The sequence below is a fragment of the Ciconia boyciana genome, chromosome 6, assembly GCF_034638445.1.
Source record: "Ciconia boyciana chromosome 6, ASM3463844v1, whole genome shotgun sequence".
NCBI lineage: Eukaryota > Metazoa > Chordata > Aves > Ciconiiformes > Ciconiidae > Ciconia > Ciconia boyciana.
Window position 1 is genome coordinate 43,736,846 of NC_132939.1, and position 21,253 is coordinate 43,758,098.

Here is a 21,253-nt window from a genome sequence, read left to right on the forward strand (position 1 = left end):
GGAAGGGAAAAGGTATCTGCAAGGGAAACTTTCTGGAGACTTTTTTTCCTCTTCAAAGCCCCCTCCCCATGTCTTCATTCAGGAGAGGATGGTTCAGCATGTGTTATTGTAGAAAATGTTTTGTTTGTTCTCACTGGTGCAAATGATTTGTAAACTCATAAATCAAAAGTGTACTTTTATTCAGTATTTTGACTACTTCTCCTTCAAATAATGCATCTTTGGCATTCTGGGGTTAAAATTTCTCAGTGGTGTTATAAGGTCTTAATTAAAACAAAAGAGAAAACTTATGATGTATTTAAAAAAAATTAAAAATCCAGCACTGATCACAATACATTGGGTGGAATGGTGAATGGTTTGAGTTTCCTAAATTACTGATATTACCTGCTGATACGAGGGCTGTTCAAAAGGGCACTTCACTTTTGGGTTTATTTATTAAAATCCTGCACTCAACTGTAAGAAATTAGCCTCCTAGAGATGAATCGCTCCCTACTCAGGGGAGCTTGAAGCAAAGAAACCGATCATGCACACATTGCAGAACTGCACAGTAACACAAGCTCCAATGTTTTACTACATCTCTCATGCAAGGTGCTAAACAGCAACGTGAAGCATTCCTAAGGGAGACAAATGTTCTTGGCTTAAAAGTGATGCTCTTAGACATCTTTGTCAGATCATTAATGCCAAATTTACAGTGCTGTAGGATTTTTTTTTTATCTTGTAACTGGAAGCCCTTAATAACTGAGGTGAAGTGTGAAGCACAGGCTATTGGACTCTGGCAAAACCTTGAAAGATCTCTGCATCACCTCTCAGGTAAGCATAAATAAGATGACAGAATGCCTCCTTTTATCTGTGAAATTTTATGTATTACAGCTGGGATACGAGTCTGTCTTGACTTCTTGCAGTGGAAGCCTATCCTTTAATTTCTTGGTTGGCTACAGAGATTTTAAGCATTTCCTTCAAGGCATGCATCTTGAAAACATCAGGACAGAAGAGATGCAGCTCAGCCAAGAGCCTTGACAGCCTGGAATGCTTTGTAATCTCTCTCCAGCGGGACATACCATGGTCATTCTCTCTTTTACAGCCAGTTTACAGCAGAATAAGCTTGTTGGTGTTGATAATGTGGAATAGCTGTACACTAGAACAATGGTAAACCTTCTCTGGGTAAGTTAATTAAGCAACGCTATTTGTAACTACATGCAATTTTAATATATATAGATTGGACATGTGTGGGAAATGTTCACAGAATTTCATCTGAACTTTGTGATATACCATCCTGCAATGGGTTGCAGTTATGTTCAATGCAAGAATTCCTCAACAGGGAAATTTTCTATACAAAATTACCATTGCGTAATCCAAACGCAGGTAGCTTTTGGCTACTACCAAATTAGGGTAGTCCTAAAACAGAATCAGTTTTCATACTCTTGTGTGACTCCAGTAACAAATCCCAGAATCCAGCTATGCCATTCTTGCATGACTAATGTCAATAGGATTTCCACTACTGACTGTGGTGGGGAAAAGTGGAGCTGGGACACCCTCTCAGATGTCCACATGTTGAAGGTGAGATGGACTTTTAACAAACAGCATACTTGGCTTGTGAGCCTAATTTAATGAAGAATCTGCTCCACATTTATTATCTTTATTGCAGTGTGCTTGCTCACGGACTAAGATACCATCTTGCAGGAAAACCAGCAGCAATAGTTTTCTCAAATTGATTGCAAGTTGAAGAGCTCTGGACCAACGGCCACACAGGATGCTTGTCGCCGTACAATAGTTGTTGCCCTCGCTATGCTGCAGAAGCTGTTTCCCCAAAAGCGCTAGTGTCCTTTCACAGGCAAACCTTTAACATTAATGGGATTACGTATGGTGAACTGGATCACTTAAGCAACCTACAAAAATGCTTCTGTATAGTTTTATCTATTCAGTAAATTATTCTCTGGAGTGAGCACACATGTCCAAACCACTCCTTTGTCCAGTTCAGGTTCAAACCTGGCCTTTTGCCGAGCGAGAAATGTTGCTGTAGTAGCAGCAGCCACAGCAGTGCTTCTTGTTACACTGGAATTTGCACTTGCCCAGCTGTGTTCTCTCCTCTTTCTCGGAGCATGAGGGAGGACTGTTTTGTTCTACTCTTTCCCCCAAATTCAGCAAACATCAGCACAGTTCTGCTAGAGCTCTAATACCAAAGAGAGACAGCCAGTAATGCTGGGATAAACTTATTGAATTCCCACTTCCGTCTTCACTTCAAGAGTCTTTATCTGAAGAACTGTGTCATCTCCTTGCAATGCTCAGGCCATTGTACTTCTCTGCAAAATAAACGTAGAGGCTTAGTCAAGCCTGGGATCGTCAACTGGAAGAGCTGCTTCCTTCTAGTGCCTTAAGCCCTAGCTGATCATCGCTAAGTGCTCTCAGTATTCATATGAGTTGGTTTGGTGTTTTGCCATTAGAAAATCTGCCTTATTGCAATGAAAAAGGTCCTTTTGGAACACCAATCCCCTTTTGTGTCTTGCTATTGTTCTAGGACTCTTCTTGCCTTAAGACATTTTTATCTTAAAATGGCTTTATTACAGTTAATTCCCTTTCATGTTTTAAGGGCACGCTGTCATGCTACATTGGGTTAGGTGAAGTGTTTAACATCAAGCTGCCTGTTGCAAAACATTTTAGGTAACAGCACTGAGAACACAAAAGAGACATCAAAGACACGTGAAAGACATCAATGGTGGGAAATGGAGGCAGCCTTTCTGGATGCCAGGAGCAGCCCAAGAGGAAAACATTGTATGAGGGAAGGTATCCTCAGTGTTATACTGTACTGCTAGCTCTAGCTGCAAGTAGAGAAGGAAAAGATGGTGTTTAACAAAGAAATGAAGTTCTGTTCTTAAGAACGCTTTTGTGTGTCCTTTTGGAGGAAAGGGAGGGTAGATCAGCCCAACATCAGTAAAAAGGTCTCGGTTGAGGTGTTGAGACCTGCCAACAACAGTAAACGCATCCTCTGCTTTTGCTTCATTTGTGGCTACCTTTCAGACTCCCTCAGCTACTGCAGCCCCACCTATCAGCACTGCAGTGTTTCAGGTGCAGAGGAAAAACAGCTTAATTGGTAGCTCTGGAAAACAGGTAGTGTAAGAGGTCTGTTCTGCATCCCCTTTATTATGGGGGTGCAGTGCATTGGGTAGCACATCTCTTTTCTGCAGAAATAGTCCTTATAGTGGAAGTTAGTTGTAGAAGGTAAAGCCCAAAGAGACAAAAGGCAAGGAAGGATAAACTGGTAAGACCAGTAGCGCTGAATACCAGGAACAATGTCCTGTTCCCGCATCCCTCTATGCATAAAAGTCATATAGCAGAGGAAGGGAAACTTCCAACAGCTTGGCAGCTGTCTGAAATCTGCAACTACTTTTAACGTGCAACTCACAGCAGAGAATCTCTTTCCAATGAATTTTTATAGTACATGCACACTGGCATTAAGTGTACAAGAAATTAACAACTTGAAACCAAAGAATGGCAAAGGTCTAATAACAAAGCAAGATGAATACCTTGACATTTTTCAAGTGTATCTGTAGCATTTATTTGATAAAGTATATAGGGCTAATAAATTACCATCCAGAGTACTTCTGCTGTCTCCTTAGCTATTGTCTTGTTACAATGCATCTTCATTATGCTTTCAACCCTTAACTGCTATGTTGCTGCCATCTTGAGAAAAAGGAGAAGGAGAATCCCATGGCAAGAGATCTTTCAAGTAGCAGGCAATTCACTAGAAAAAAAGCCACTTTGAAACTGCTAATGCAGTCTTTTTGTAACCAGTCTGCCTTGAGGAAATCAGCAGTGTTTGCAATTTATTCCAAGAACTGATCCCAGATGAGGATTGAAGTATTTTTTTTTCTGTGTATATATATATGTACATATGCACTTGTTTTAATGTAAACTAACAACAAATAATTTAATATTAGACAAATCTTTCAGACCTAGGTATCTGCCACAGGTTAATATCTTCTAGGGCTTCACTCCAGAATTTTCTAGAGAAAATTGCATAGTGCAAATGCAGTAGGCTTAGCCAGCATGTCCCACCAGTACTTGAATTACAATGCACATGAGGCTACTGCTTTATAAAAGCTAAATCCCTGTGGTCATCCTTCCTGTCCCCAGTTGTAACAGCCACCTCCCACCACTCGACATTTCAAGTACTACTGTGTGAAGTGTGTGGTGCTAGGCCCAATTATATCCACATTGTACTCTTTTGAGCTATGGCTCTTGGGACGCAGTAAAAAAAAAAGAGAAATGTTTTGCAGACAGCAAGTAAAGCTTATCTACTTGAGGTAAAAGTTGCAGCTCACTATGCTGCCTCACCAAAATACCACTCATAATATGAGCTGTTAGGATTTTCAACAATGGCAACACTTCACATAATGAAAGTAGTCTCTGTAGGACACTGTACTGACACGTAGCATACAATCTGAGTAATGGTCCTACACACAGGCAGGTCACAGTCTTCAACTGCAAAAGTACCTCTTTGTATCCAATGTCGTATACAAGGCACTCATGACTGCTTGGGTTAATCTCTTCCTGGGTGGACATTAAGCATCTGAACAGGTAACTATCATACTGTCTTCTTTCCTGGAGCTAGGACCAGAGCTCAAGCAGCTTTGTCTCCCACTGCTGCTGGTTCACCTTCAGAGAAGCATTAGGTGCAGTTACTACAACAAATGTTAGTCTAGATGAATTACAGAAAATGCCTACTATTCTTCAAAGTGCAAGACTCTGTCAAGTCAGTACTGCTCATAACACCTGTCACAGGGACTGATACAGGGACATCAATGGTATGACTGCTCCAAGCAGAGCAGTTAACATAAAAGACTCCCTTTGTAACAGCTACTTTTCTTCTAAACTGGAATAAAGACAGAGACGGCAAAGAAACTAAAGAACTGGTATAAATAGAAAATGGTTTATTTAAAAAAAAACAAAACAAACAAAATCACACTTCAGTGTGTGGCCAAAGGTCTGACTTTAAATTAAACTACGTACCCAGCATCCATGCTTCAGAAGTCATGTAAGCATGCATATGGAACGAAGGGAAGCTGGTGCCTGCTGGCATGTTCCTCAAAACCTCCCCTGGAGTGGGCTTTAGAATATATTAAGTTTGTTAGCAGGGTATGAAGTTTGAATTCCTACAGGCCACTGAGGAAGTGAAGAACAGGTGTGTCTATTTACACATATAGGACTTCCATAACCATCTTTCAAACAGAAATGCAATTTGCTGCATTTCTAACAGCTGTGGAAACAGTGACAAATATTAAATAAATGCAGATAAGCATGCATACTGCAAGTTTTCTTGTATTTTTTTTCCCTAAGACAGTTTACTTATAAGTATTTCATTTTATTTCACAAGTCTATGCAAACTACTTACATGCAAAGTATTCAAAAGATAGCCCTTCTGAATACTCAATCATTAAGAATTACATGTGAAATGTAGCTTTTGTATGTGGGTTAAGACTTTCCACATACAAACAATGCTGCAATCCTCCTTTATAACAGAAGGGAATGGATTATTAGAATGCTATTCCTAAAACATTCTTCATTTTAAAGTAACTATTTCATTAATAAGACTGTTTTTAAATGAGTTCTTCTGAAAGCAAGCTTTCAAGATCATCCAAAAGGAGCTTATATGCATGCTTTGTTTTCATTGCTAAAGTCACCCCAATAAACACTACTCAGGTCTATGGTTTAGGTATGTGTAAAGTGTGATGAGGATTCTGAAAACATTTTTTTTTTTTTATCGAAGAAGCCGCTCAGCCTCCTTGGACTTGCTTTCTTTTGTTTTCCTCAGTAATGCCTGTTTTATAGCATTGATCTTTTCATCAAGTTCAGCCAATGAATAGTTCTGCTAAAAGAACAAAATAAAAACCACAATCATTTACATCTTGTAATTGCTAGAGAAGTGGCCTAGCACTTGATACTTGAGGTCACTGCATATTGCACTAAATGATAGAAAGACTTTTGCAGAATTGTTTGAATCTAGTCTATGGCTATTTAAACTTGAAAGAAAAAGAATGTAAACTTAGAAGAAACTGACAGTCCTCATCATAGATCAATATATCCATGCTACTTCCGTTAGATGCTTGTTTAACCTGTTCTTAAAAAAACAAAAATCCTTTGATAGTAAAACACTGGATAAGACTATCTAGATCTTGTAGAACCTGGCTTTACAACTGAAGGATTTTTTTCCTATTGCCCAACATCAATCTCCTCTGTGCCCACTTAGCCTGACAATTTTTTTTATCTCTTCTTACACAAAGAACCGGTCATCATCCTTTTTATAAAAATATTTCACCCTATGGAGGATTTTTTTTTCTCATGTAAACAAGCCTACCTCCTCAAGCCTCAGGTGGCCTACATCCCATTCTAAGCATTCTCCCCAGTCCATCTGTCTCCAAGTGTGATGGCTAGTAGCAGACAGTGTTCCAGCTACGGTCTCACTTGCACTGATGAGAAATTCTCTCTTGTGGCCTAAGGTACACTGTTAATGCATTCCCTTATGTGAAAACAGCAAGTCTTACTGACTTAGGTTAATATCTGCTATACGTCAGGTCTTTCTGCAACACTTTTGCCAAGCCAGCCATTTCTACTTTTATTGTCTCTTCATAAACTGATAAAGTGAATAAAACAACACACACACAAAAAAAACAACAAAAACCACCAAACCACAACACAAAACCACAAGCCATTACTAGGAGGCTGATCAGAATTCACAAATTGCTTGTTATCCCTAGCTTGATTAACATCATTACAGATTTGTTTTATTCTATCATCCTTCTGACTGGTGAAAACACTATCTAACCTACCCTAGAATAGACTCTTAGAAGACTCATTTCATTGTGACACCCATTAACTTTCTTTCTCCTTCCCACCCTTTCTTTGCCAGCAAGCTATCCAATACTGATGCAGCTATTTCTGAGAAGTTAGATGTTAGATGTAGAACTTCTGATTACTTTTCACTCAAAACATGCTAAACTTAAGGTAAACAAAAGTTAACAGGACTTACGTGGGGAGGTTGAACCTTTCTCCTCTTGCCAGAACAGCTCTAAAGAAAAGACATAATCAAAACAGACTTAATGTTGCACTGACAGAGGACCACAAGTAATTCTGTAACAACATTGACAAGACTCTTTAAAGTACAGAAAGAACAGTGACTGCCATTCCATGGATTAAAGAAATCTTTTTATAATTAAGTGTACTTTGGATCACGAGAAATACTACTGGAGAGCAGTCAGAAGCTGTTGAAGCTTCTCCACGCTTGGGAGCCAACAACTATCAACTTAACTGAAGCTTCCTTCAGACAAAACCAAGATCAATATCCAGCTTTTGAAACTGTCAATATTTTTCTCCCTAAAATTATCCTGTATCCACACCAATATTTATGCAAAACTTCAGGGGGAAAAAAGAAATCTAATTCCTGCACAACACTACTATTGCCACCATCACAAATTTTTCCCAGATCGCCATTCTAGAGAAGATCCTAAAGCACTTGCCATGGAAATTTCAGCTTATGAAAGTATATGTTTTAACTTCTAGTTTCCAAAAACTTGAAGAAATAGCCTTATAAGGGACTTTATTGGTCTCCAACACAAACAAAAAAATGAAACAAAAATTTATAATATCGCTATTGGCTGACCTTCTTTGGCTGCTCTCAAGGGAGAAGATACAAATTAAAATATGATCAACAGTAAAAGAGGCATTCTTACTGTTACGTGGGGAAGAAGTAAGAGCAAGATAACAGACAAGAAATTTCTATAGCCAAGCAGAGCCTGATGTAGTTACAACTAATGTTCTCTAATGTTCTCCTAATCTCCTTTGGTGAATGAAGGGTAAGGTTTACTATTCAGAAAGAGACAGAACTCTGACTGAGAACTAGCAACAAAGAAATCTAAATCATAGAATCACATGAAACAATTTTTAAAGGGTTTACTCTCTCATCCTATTGGAACAGTTATTTCACATAGCTGATCTTTAGTAATCAGATCATGTGCAGAAGCCCAAAGGATTTCAGCTGATTTAAGCCATTAATGATTTGTATTGAGATCAAAACTTTAGTCAATTTTCTTGTCATTAGAAACATTTCAGATTTTAAGGCGGGGGCAAGGGGGGAGAAATCCAACCTCTATAATAATGCATTTCTTACAAATTAGTTAAGCTCAGGTGTCTGCAATTTTCTTCCCCAACAAATACTATTTACTTTCAAATGAGAAATTAGGTAGAAATATGAACTTATATAGATGGCCCACATGAAATGCAACCATTACACCAAGCCAGAGTTGTCTGCCTTCTAACTCCTTAGATTTTCACCTCTACATCAAAGATTTAAGCACAAAAGTCCCAAATGCACTTAGGATGCTAAAAGAAGTTGAGAGAATTTCTTACTACAGATTGAAAATATTCAGGAGACAGTCCTTCCAGCTCAAGGATTTTATCTTCAAGCTTCTTAATTCTCTGATAAATGTCTCTTGGTACAGGACCACCTAAATACACCAGTACAAATACAAAGAAATCAGGAAAAGCGCTTGAATAACTTTTTAAACTAAAGATTGCAAGTTTTACAGGTGAATTCTTCAAGTCCAGCTATCAACCAGTAGCTGAAACAAAATGAGTGGATGGGATAATAAAAAGGAAGGGTAATTAATATAATTCAGGGTAAAACCTGATTGATAAGCCAGTGCAGTCAGTGAAGGCAATAGACAACTTTATGCAGGTGGCTGAAACATGTCTGACAAGGTCCCTGGAACAACTAATGATCACTTTTACAATACATTGGTCACACACCAAATGTTACCACTTCAAAGCTGACAGCAGCATCAGGAGGGAGCAGATGGGATGGCAGACCACACACAAATTCAGCATTGGTATCTAAGACTGTTCTGAAGGAAACCTATCTCCTCCGAGCATCAGAGGTTGGAGGACAGATATGAGTTGCGCTTGACAAAGAACAGCGTTTGCCTGGCCACAGATGGGAGAAGCAGAGGTGGGGAATGTGTGTGTGGAATGGAATAACAGAGCTTTGGAAAAAAAAAACAACCAAACAACCCCCGCCCCCAAAAAACCCAAACAAACAAACAAAAAAAGAACAAAACCCACAAACACCACAAAAAACAGCAGCAACAAAAAACCCCACCTCAACCCATGTGCTGTTTGCACTTGTACTATAGCAGCTTGGGCTTGTTTCTCCATGTAAGAACAGAACTGATCAAAACATCAGCCTTAAAAAGCATCTTATTTATGCTACATAGTATTCTATAAACTGAAGTCACTGTTTATCACAACTAACTATTGGATATCCCAATTAAAATGATAGTGTGGTTCTGAACAGTAGTGACAACCAAGGCCTTAGCAAGCTTTTACTTCTTCTCTTGCCACCTGTTTCCATTTATTTCTAGATCCATTAGGTAAGACAATTCTATTCCACAAACTACTGAAATAAGCACTAATGGGTTTTTTTTGTCATTCATCTCTCTGTCATTTTTTTGTCATTTCCTCAATTCAGACAGACAGTTATGCGGGTAGCTTCCCTCCTTCAGTTCTGCTCTCTACTTATCACTCAGCAGCTACTAATTAAATCAGATAACTTCTCACTCTTCTTAATATTGCTGTCTCTTAATGTAAAGGGAAAAAAGCAGTAGAAGAAGAAGCTGTTCTGAAAAACAGCAGGTGAGTCAAGGACAACTCTTTCAGTCATCAGAAACTAAAACTGGTGAGCAGGTAGCTGAGGCAGGTTACCTGCTCAGATGAATAGTTGTTGCACAGCTGCTGGGGTAAGTAACAAATAATCTTGAGACCTTCCCCAGGAATGCTGATTTTGCAAAGAGTTGAGCTGGAATTGTACACTTTCATCCTCTTCCCCTATACTGTAGTTTAGCTGACCTGTTCCTTCAAACAAAATTATGCCACCTGTTATAGGCACAACCTGGAAGCAAGGGCCCCTCTTTAGCTACCCCCAATCATTATATCCAATATGCATAAACTCTAAAGCTACTACACATTGTAACCTTAATGCTGGCCAGCCATTTGCAAATTCTATTTCTCTGCACAAAAAACATCTTACTTTTGAGACAGCTATACAGCTAAGCATCAAGCTCTGACTGCTGCCTCAACAGTATCTAGGAGTATTCTACTCTCCTTGTCACCAGGGGACTTTGATCCAGTATGCATTCACAGTAATCTAGTAATCCAGACAATGTTTACCATATTCCTAGAGAATAGATTGGCATCTATTCAGCATTCAGAAGACAAAAAAAAGTCAGTGTGTGTCTGCAGTGTGATGTGTAGAACATTCACTTGATTAGGTGAAGATCTGGGCTTCTGTTCTGTTTTGAAAACATTTTTCAGGAAATATACAGATTCCTCCTTGATAAGTGCCTCATTGATTTATATTGTAGAAAACCAGAGCTGGGGTGAGGGAAACAACTACTTAAAAAAAAGTCAGTAGCCTGGTGGCTATGGCATTTATTTTAGTGAAAGGTATGGACTCATGTTTGCATGGCTAAACAGAAGTATTGACAATGAGCTTCCACATTCTGGGAAATAAGCTTCTCATCTAACTGTATTTCAAGAAACATCCACCTTTAGGAAAAGGTTTCAGGTTGTCTTTTGGGTTCATCCTATCCCCACATGGTGTCCATGAAGCAGAAATGAGTCCTAACCTCAGCTTTTCCTGTTCAGTGGGTCAAGGCAGAAGGACTCCACTGGCTATGGAGAACCCCTGCCTCTAAATATTCCAGATGGTTTTAAATCCCATTCTGAAGTGCCTCTCCCTCGTTTGCCACCACATCAAGTGTAGATTTACTAACTCAGCATCCTAATTTGGGCATAAATCTGGGCTCCATTTGGGGCATAAGAACCTAAAGATTAGACTGTAGTACTTGGGGTGACTAAACCCTTCAGTGGATCTATCCACTGTTTTTACAGTCACAGATTTATAAACTTGCCCAGTTTTACTACCGCAATGATAACTGTAGTACAAACCGGCACATCAATGTCAAAATTAAAACATGATACAAACCTGTTTGTAACCGTAAGTGTGCTTCAATGTTTTGCAGTCTCTCCTCAACAGCTTGATTTCCACAATCATGAATGGGTACACTGGCTTTGTGACTGGACCCATGTGCTCCTTCAGATCTAGTCTGAGGTCCATATGTATTTACTACCCTAGAAACTAGGTAAAGAGAACACAAATTTAACATATAGGCACATGAAACACAAAGTACATCTAACTAAAACAATCAAAATATTAAAATATGAAAACCTGTGTTAAATCAATTTCACACCAGTCTCTTATGTGAAGGGTCCCACACACACTAAGATCAAAGGTTCAAGTAAAAGTATTTTCCTATTTTTGCATGAGTAACTAAACTAAACAAAAACCTAGGACTTTACATATGCAAAGTAAAAGAATTACTCATACATTCATGTAGAATGGCAGTACCAAGAATTTGTCATCAGCTGCTGATAAATAGCAGAAAACCCAATATCTATGTCAGCAGTTGCACATGTGAGCTGCTGTGAATGCAGAGAAGAGGCTAGACCTAATATTACAGGAAGCATCATAAATACATGAAGATGAGGGGAGGTATACAACTAGAAGAACCGTTACAAATCTCAGCAAGGAAGTTCTCTTCTAATTTTTGTTACTCGGGTAACAGCTTTAATGACTCTTCAGCTGCTTCCAGGTCTATCTTTCCCCCCTGCTGAATTATGTCTTCATCAGAAGATTTTGGTAATTTCTCTTTAAATCACGATCATTTCTCAAGTCCTTCCTGATAGGACTACTGCAGTGTACTGCTGACTTAAAGACTATGTTGGCAACTCCAGACACTGAAGCACACATCTTCTTACACAGTACCTCATGAAGGCCACATGTTACATTCTTGCTCCAGTTTATGCTGTTTACTTCCAGTTCCTTTCTAAGTGTTACTCACATTTCAGTTATGAACTGTTTGGTTTCTACTTACTTGAAGTGCAACCTTTTCTTTTTTCCTGTAATACGCTACCATCCAAGTTATAAACTAGCACTCAGTTTAAAAAAGTGACCCCTACGAAACGGGTTCTTAGTGAAAGATTCTAAACTCAAACTCACTTGCCCATCTCCCTCTTAGCTCACTAGACCTTTTAATGCTTATACCTATCATCATGCTTCACAGTATTATTCTGAATTCTAGAATTCAGAATAATGAATTGGTTTCTAGAACCAATAGCAAGTGGATAACTGAATACTACCACTGTCAAAAATGGAAGAGAGGGTTACTTTCATTCTCATATTGGAGATTTTGTTTGTTTGTTTTTAAACACAGAGCAACTTGTGTACACCTAGAGAGCAGCAGATGGACAAGCAATCTTTTACACATAACTTCCGTTGGCCAATCATTTCTACCCTATTTACTACTTTCCAAAATGTAGTGCAGTGGCAAGCTTGTTCCCCAGCTTGTCAATTCCCATAAATCTACGTCTCAGAACTTCCACTATGTCCCAAAACTATTTTCTAATTCAATATACTTACACCAACTAATGAAAAATAGAAGATAAGGAATTGAGATTAAATAAAATTAACTGGACTGCTGGTTTCACCTTAGAAGAAAAGCTAAGAATTGCTCAGCTTCTCTGTCCTGCTTTATCTTTTGCATCTTTCCTTTCAGACAATGAAAACAGGCTACTTTGTTTTGGTGTTTAGTGCATAACCATCAGCTTAATGAAGCAGTTATGGGACTGAAAACCCTGGAGAAGTAAGCAAAGATGTACAAGTATTAATTAGAGTCAAAAATCAATATGTTAAGTTTGCATTTTTTGAGCATTCTATAAAAAGTTTTTAAGTCAAAAATTCACCACTGCTATTCTATCTGAACACTTAATAAATGGGTATTAAAATAGTTGCTTACCCTTTATATGGCTTTTAAATCCAGGATAGGGTGTGAAAATTGCATCTGTTCTGGCACAGCTATTTTCTAAATAAATAATAGTAATATAAAAAGTGAGGTCATAATTATGTATTTATAATTTAAAATATTCTAACCATCATCAGCTTTGAGGCTTTTAAGAAATTTAATTAACATTTTTCATACAATAAAAACATCAGAAATACTTCACTCCTTCTATAAATACTTGCTCATTAACTTTCACACACTTGCATGGACCTACTGGTTTTAATTGGATAAGTCACATAAATGTATGCACCCATATATCTAAAAGTTTATTCGATCAGGACCAAATTTCTTCCAATTTACATTTTATTTGATTCTTACTTTTCCCTGCGTTTCTCTGCAATTTATTTCTTTCTTCCTGTACAGAAGCCTTTTCCCTGCTTACCACTGTTACTCTGTTTTAATGTCCTTTTTTGAAACTGTTCTCCTATTTTTAGGCTGGTCTAGTTTACTCAACAGCATTCTTCTCACCTTCCTGCATTTATTCTGATGCCTGTGACTTCTTTAATTTGTTTAAGCATAAAAACCTACAGTACAGACCATCTTAGTTTATTCTAATGTTTATATTTTAATCTCTGTTCACATACAACAAAGCTTACACATATTCTATTATGCGTGAACATACAAAGGAAAGCCTTATCATCATTTCTTCTGTACGTAATTAACAATTTTAGGAATCAGTATTTTACTATCTAGCATATTCTCAGAGACTTCAGATGTCATTTTCCTTCCAACTAATATTCAAGGAGTTAAACTCTCTTCCTATAAAGCTTACGGAACAATAAGCTTTGATCTCTAAAAGCATAAGTACATCACAGAGACAATGCACATCTGGGTTCACAGGTACTTAGAAAACGTCTCCGTACTACTTATGTATATAAAAGTGTCTTCACTTTTAAGATGCATTTGGTTACACAGTTACTGATCGTGCTAATGGGATCCAGCCTACCAGATGGATTTAAGATTGTTTGGTTACAGATACAGTCAATTGTGCCAGTTGGTGCATTAAAAACACCAATAGCGTGACTAATGTTGAAAGAAAAAAGTTATTCTAAGTAGCTAGTAATTCAAATTGATTGCAAAAAATACTTCTTTGTAATTTAACTAGCATTAAATTAACTTCAATTTGAATATGCAATTCACAAGACATTTCTGAATATTGCTATTCCGTTGACTTCAGAAGGAACATCTAGCTAAAACATTGGGAACAATAGCTACAAAATTATCTGATTTAAGATCGCAGTTCTTAAAATGAACACAGTAATAGCTATAATCTTTCTGTATGGGATGCATTAAACATTGTTGTCCAGTGACTACTTTCTTTTTTTTGTCTATCCGACAACATCTGCAGTGCACATGCAAGTTCTTAACTTTAAAACAAAGTTACTCTTAAAATAAAGTTCTGTTTTAAATATAGAACAGTACTTTTGAAAAATAAAAAAAACAACTTAAATTGCTATGAAGATTAAAGTCTGGCTAGCCAGTTACCTTGATTACAATCAATAACATTGCAAAATTCCCTGACATTATTTTCATTGATCTCAGCTTGTTTCCTCTCGATGAAGGCTGATATCCGCCTGTCAATCTGCAGGTAATAAACATGATGGCATATATCTATTTCATTCTTTAAATTTAAAATTCAGAAAGGTCTTTTTCTTTTTTTTTTTTTTTTTAATTTAGGTAAATCACTTACTTCTGCTTTTCCAGCTTTTATTTGGACCACCTCTGGATCAAAATTAATATGAGTATCCTTCAGATCTCCCAAGTCATAACTTGCATACTTTTCTTCAGTCTGATGGTTACCATCATAAACATCTAAACTTGTTTCACAAGTTTGGCCTTCTGTTTTACCTGCAGGTTCAACATGGCCTGTATTTTCCTCTTTAATCAGTGTCTGCAGTTTTTCTAAAAGAGGCTGAATGAAGAAAACAGTACGTTAGGGTTAAAAAAAAAAAGCCAAAAAGCAAAAAGCCAAGTACTACTACAATTTCTAAAACAGACCAACTGAAATAATTTCAGGAATTACAACATCTGCCTCTGATGGAACACAGTAATAAAATTAAAAAAAAAAAAAAGAAAAAAGCTATAGTTCCAAATACTGTGCACACCATGATTCTGGCCTTTTTGACCTGTGCCTCTTACAGGTTTGTATAGGAAAATTCCCAAATTTCTGTGAAAATCTGCCTGCTACTCGTCTGTTACTAGCTAAATCAAAGCTTCAATCGTTGGCACCAATGCCACTTAATTAACATGTCATTCAATGTCTACTCAGAACAGTAAGGCTTAGTATTTTTCCTCCTTAACTTGAAAGCCAATGCTTTCACACTGTAAAGCCTTTACTTTATCACCACAGCACTACATTCTCCACTTGAAACTGCAGTTGCCCAAGTGAATGAGAGAACACAGACATGAAATATATAGGTGTTATCCTGAACACATGCTTTTCTTGACACGGTTGATTATCTACTTAGGTCATGAAATTAAATGAGAGAATGCACTGACATTTGTAGCAGCAAAAATAAATGCTTATTATTCTACTGCAATAACTCTTACACAAGATGTAATAACAAAACCTCAGTACATATATATGTCATATCGCCTTTTTAAATTTTTACCAGTTTCATCTAGTCTGAATTTCACTGCTTATTTTCCCTCTAGAATTTTTTTTTTTTTTTTTAAAGACAACATGATTTTTACCAGTCACATTTCCTGCAATGGAATCAAATTCCTACTTGCAGCTGTCTTACAGTTGGATGCAATTTCTATTTGCTTTTATCTTGCATATTTTCTCTTTTTGTTTATCACACCAAAGATTTGGTGGTTGTCTGGAAAACATAAAGGGTCTTTCTTTTACCTACAGACAAGCAAATACAGGAACTTCCTTTTTCACCCTCTCAGTACTACACACTTGAAATAATTCATGAACTAGCCAAAGCAAAAAACTGGTATTCAAATCCCCACCTTTTACAGATGAACTATCAAGGTCAAAACACTGTTCAGTTACCAGCTGACGAACTGCTCACCCTCCCTGCCATGCAACTAAATTACACGTACTTTTGGCAGGGTTGGAAAGTTTCAAATAGTTAAAAGAAATGACAGTAATGGTGACTGGCTACTTGGCAAGATAAGACATTAATGTCAAAGAAATTACTCTTTAAAAAAAAAAAAAACCTACGCTGAAAATATATTTAATTGCAGTAAGACACTCCAGGATGTGTCATGCTGGGATAATGCCACTTCTTGAACCACTGAAAGCACTCCATGAGCCTCAAAACTCACCCAACGCATGGAATCATTATCATAGCATGACACACACCTGCCGTGTCTTATTGCTTAATTATAACCCACCATAGATGGAAATGTATCACATTTACAATGCAAGTCTAGAAATCAATGAGGCTGCATTTATTCAGCCTGCTCACCTACAGTGGCTATTCCCACCACTAACCTGAAAAATCTGTAAGTGTGAGTACCTATGAAGCATACTGGAATCCCAAGCATATAATACTTTTGCATTCTTTTTTTGTTGGACATAGCAATATAAGATCAAAACGACTGAAATTTTACAGTTTAGATAATATAACTACATTCAGTTGTTGAACACTTTTGTCAAGTCGAATGTGTCCAATGAAATATTTACCTGCAAACATAAAATATGCTGCTGAAGTGCACTAAAGAGCAATGTTGGCTGAAGTGCTGATGTGCTCTGAAGCTTGCTCCAATCGATTACAACTTTTACAATATCGTCTCCAAGGTTAAGCTTCAAGAGGACAAAACAAACACAACAAAAAATTATGTTGTTATGTTGTATTAACGTCACAAAAATATGCAAGACTTCTACAGGACAACAATTATGCTCGTTTTCATATAGACCCTATTTTTATGAGGACATTGGAGAGGTTTGACATTAATTATAATTCAAGCAGCTGTCATTTTCAAAGTAAGCTAGTATTTGTATAGTATATTCAGAAATTAAAAGTTCCTTACAACCTTATCACACTTTCATTGTATTAATTTGATCTTTAACTTTAGTCAATTCTCAATTCAATTAACTATTGTACAAAAACATACTGTTCATGTTAATCACTCAAATCTTTTCCTTTAACAGATGATAGAACCATCGGTAGGAAGAAACATGCACCCAGGATGGCAGTCTCCTGTAAGTTCATGTATTTTATTCTGAGATTTGCAAGGCTATATATGACTGTATGACCAAGGTCTTGATACTTCACCATGCCACCTTCTTGAAATTTTTACTTGCTGCTAATCCAAAGGAGGCTTTATATTAAAAACAAGTGTTTAAAAAAATAAATCTTTAAAAAAATCTCGAGGTTAAACAAACTCTAGACTACACAGCACCAGTATCAAACTCATTTCCAAGTCACACTATTTCCCTTTATATGCATTCAGATCAAAATAACAATTGCCATAGTCTATGCTCTTTGCCAAGGAACTGAAATATTTAACTCCCAAAGCAATAGAGAAACACACATAGTGAATCTGAAGTTTTATTTAAAGGAGCTCTGTATCTTCTATAAGCTAAAAATAAACTTTCACTTTCTAATACAAAGCTGATTGTTAATAATCACTAATGAACTACACACTTTCACACCTACCTTTGCCATTTTTGTTACACTAAAGCTCGTCTCAAGATCTTGACGTAACGAGCACTTTCATTTCCCAAAGCCAAGTACGTTGCTCTCCAACCAAGCAACCCGTAAGTGACTCCCCAAATTCTATCTACAGATAAAACTCTTTTTTTAAAATCAAGAGGACCTATAGGTACTCTGTTTGAGACACAGAATTCCCAAGTCATATGTATATTTGTACGTCTACATCTCGCTCCTTTTAAAAAAAGAAAAAAAAGGAGAAAGAAAAAGAGACCTCAGGCAGATGATAAAAGTGACCTTTAACACAAGAACTAAACACAAGAACGCCTCCATCACTCTGAAGGCAAAGCAGTGGATACTAAGTTGTTCTACATTCGTTTTAAACGCCAGCGTTATCACAATTTTGTATGTAAAGAACTATAAGCTTAAGCCTTCCTTCTTTAGTCAAAGAACAGCCTTGTTAAATCCAGTGTTAGATTTCAAATTACATAGCAAAGGAGATGGTCTGACTAGATATATAATGTATTTTAGATAATTCTCACATAAATGGTTATTCCTGTTTAGCACTTAAACCACATAAGATGTAAGAAAAGTAATGTTTTAGGAATTACCAGTTTTGAACACCTTACAAAATCAAGAATGTATTTAGAATTTACTAAGAATAAAAGTGTACTTTAAGAATTAAGCCACTGTGCATATGTGATCATCTGAAGCACGTACTTCTTCCCAAAGTTTCTAGAGTAACATCTGTTATACACTACGTTACAGTTCATTGACAGGGTAAAAAAGGCGTAGATGTAAGTCATCGTAATGGAACAAAATAGGAGTCCTACTGCAATTTCCTAATAAGCCTCCTTGTTCGAAAAGAATCAGCTGATGTGTGCCTTCATATCGTAGCATGTGACTCCCGTCCAGGTGGTTCAATATAAAAAGCAGTAGAGCTTCTGAGCTAGAATAATGTAGAGGCCAGTGATATTTTAAACTCATAGACCCTGTTTTTAAATATAAGTAAAGAATAAACCCCTCCTGCATCCAAACATGTTTCTAGTACAATAGAATTAGTTTTCCCAATATTTCACATCCTTCTACCTATAAGAACTGTGACAAACAGGTTTATAAATTCTGTGATTTGGTAACTTCAAAGCCTTTGTATATTTACAAGTCCACAGCCTATTCTGCAGCAATTTACAGGATCATAAGTCAATTCAGCCCTTTTAAATTGTTTTATGAAAGACACTGACTGTCACGTGGGCTTTAAAGAACTTTTGACGATCAGTCATATTGGTTTTAAGAGTTGTTATCCCCAGATGTCCTCCTAGTCACTGTGCTGCAAGTGATTGCTCTAGTAAAAAAACTCCTGTGCCGGAAATATTCCTGTTTACAGTCCAACCTGCTAGCATAAATCCAACTTAAACTACTATGACATATCACAAACTGTGACAGCTAATGATCCGGCATATGTTCACTCATCTCTATAAAAGGGAAATGGGGAATCAGTAGTTTCAGTCAAAAATGCAAGATGGATTGCTAGAGTCAGTAAGCTGCTAAAACACCACAGTTAAATCTATCAGAACTCAAGTGCTGGCAGACAAGAGTGTAACTCAACAAGTAGAAAGAATCATGACTGTGCAATTAAAAGGGCCTTCTCAACTAAGATGGAGCAACCAGACCCCTACTCATAGTTCAGTGCAGTGCACTTTAAAATGGGTTTGGTGTCATGGAAAGAATACACTCCAAAAGCCAATGAAGACAATTTTACTCTGCACCACAACTGCTGTAACTCTGGTGAGGGGATGTAGCAACTCTAAACTAGTCTCTTGCAATTGTGCACACCCAAATATTGTTAAAAAAAAAAAAAATCACTAAGCTCTCTCCAGTGACATGCTAGGCAGAGCAAACTTCAGAGAACAAGTAAGCTACAGAAGAAGAGAGAGAAACTAGGGTATTTAATGTAGTTTTGAAAACAATTAAGTAAACTTGTGATGAGCATCCTATTTAAGAGCTTAGGAAACTTTTCCTTTATTCTTTGTGTTTCTTATAAAATGCAAGAGTTCAACTTTTCACTCAGGTTAACATTGTAAGAACGACAGTATGAATGACAGCATCACATCTTGATAAAATGACAGTCACTAGTTCTTCACTGATTACATTTAGAATTTTCACCAGGAAAAATAATGTGATATTTCATCCTCAATACATAAATAGTTTTTCTGTCTCAGGAATCCTATGAATCAGCAGTGTATGATCATCAAGTTGTTTAGCACTGCACTCCTGTGCAAAAGCTAGGGTAGTTTTTAATCACTTTAAAGACAGAAAAACTGAGACTCTGACTAGTCAGGGCCTGAATTTTCAGGCCCTTAATTTGGGATGAGTTTTGTTTGAAAATGGAGACAATTACTAGCAAACTTTGAGGTGAGAAGCAAATATAATACACAATTCTATTCAGATGAGAGGTGAAATGCTCTAAAAAATAATTTCAGATCAGTCAGCAGCTATTACTAAACTGCCTCTGTATCTAACAGAGTCCATTTCTGAGTATTTTTGTAACATAAACATGTATAAGTTATATTACCTCCCGCAGATACCGCTCATCATCTGGCCCCAAACCTTCAAACTGCTGTCTAATTTCAGAAGCAAGAGTGTGCTTCTACTGCCTTCACAGAACTACGTATATGCTCTCACAGTGGAAAAGAAGTTAATCTGTAAATTATTTATGGTAATAATTAAGTTGTTACTAAACCCTTCTCCTCATAAGGGCCTCCCACCACTACCGTAATATCTGTTAAATAATTCATAGCCATTACTAAACCTAAAGTAGGTGTTTCAACTTAAGTACCACAGAGCAAAGCTGCTTTAAAAATTCTGACCCACTGAGATGCACTGTGTGCTTCATAGCACGTTATTACCAAAGCAAGGCGAACTTCAAGCTCCTGATCATTTCTTTTGAGTTAACATACAGTAATCTTTAGTAGCTTTTCAATTCGGAATCATTAATTGTTAAGACACAGCAATTAGCCAGACTGCAGCTCCTCATGGGAGAGATCACCCATCAAACTACAGAGTGACTTGAGACGTCCCGTCACTAAGAAGCAAAGGCACGGCCACGACTATGAGACGCAGCAGCAGGCCACGCACCCTGGGGCTGCCCACGCCAGGAGGGATGCGGTCGGCACCGCCAGCCCCCCGTCCTGACAGGAGTTTCGCCGGTCCCGCAGGCAGGCGTGCACAACCTCCAGAGGCGAGGCCGCTCCCTTGCTTGTGGCAGGCTTCTTTCCTCTCCGGCGCCGTACTTTATCCCTGGAGCCCAGAAGGGCCCCACAGGCCGGGAGAAGCAGGAGCAGGCCCTGCCCGGGCCCTAAGGCGAGGCGAGCCGGGCACTGTGCAAGGCCCGCGGCGCCCAGGCCAGCCCTGCCCCAGGCCTCCTCCTCCGCCCGCCCCGCACTCACCTGCCCCGCCAGCCCGACCAGGGAGCGCAGGGCGCTGCTCGCTACCTCCGAGGCCGCAGGGTCGGCGCCGATCTCCAGAGGGCGGCCGCCGGGCGGCAGCGGACTGGGCGCCGCCGCCATGACACTGGGCCGAGCCGCGGCCGCCAGCGACGTCCCCGCCGTCGCTCCGCGATGACGAACTCCTGGGATGGCCGTGCCCGCCGGCCCCGCCTCCGCGAGCTGATGGACAGGCGCGGCAGCCAATCGCGGGCTGTGC

The 21,253-nt window shown here is 38.2% G+C and overlaps 1 protein-coding gene across 9 annotated transcripts; it reads right to left on the reverse strand.

The window, feature by feature from the left end:
* Nucleotides 1-217: 217 nt before the first annotated feature.
* MBIP (MAP3K12 binding inhibitory protein 1) lies at nt 218-21,179 on the reverse strand. 9 transcript variants are annotated; one of them, XR_012043093.1, is made up of 11 exons: nt 20,998-21,177; nt 16,582-16,701; nt 14,635-14,856; nt 14,430-14,526; nt 12,900-12,965; nt 11,030-11,182; nt 8,398-8,495; nt 7,022-7,060; nt 5,005-5,863; nt 4,489-4,650; nt 218-2,297 (listed from the first exon to the last, which is right to left on the reverse strand). XR_012043093.1 is itself a non-coding variant. In XM_072865360.1 (9 exons), the coding sequence occupies exons 1-9, from the start codon at nt 21,115-21,117 to the stop codon at nt 5,753-5,755; spliced, it is 981 nt and encodes a 326-aa protein (XP_072721461.1). In that variant the 5' UTR covers nt 21,118-21,173; the 3' UTR covers nt 4,757-5,752. The 9 variants fall into 9 exon arrangements, 7 of the variants coding, with proteins under 7 accessions (XP_072721464.1, XP_072721463.1, XP_072721461.1 ...); XR_012043094.1 differs by lacking the exon at nt 218-2,297 and adding an exon at nt 3,583-3,675; XM_072865360.1 differs by lacking the exons at nt 218-2,297; nt 4,489-4,650 and having other exon boundaries at nt 4,757-5,863; nt 21,043-21,173.
* Nucleotides 21,180-21,253: the final 74 nt, after the last annotated feature.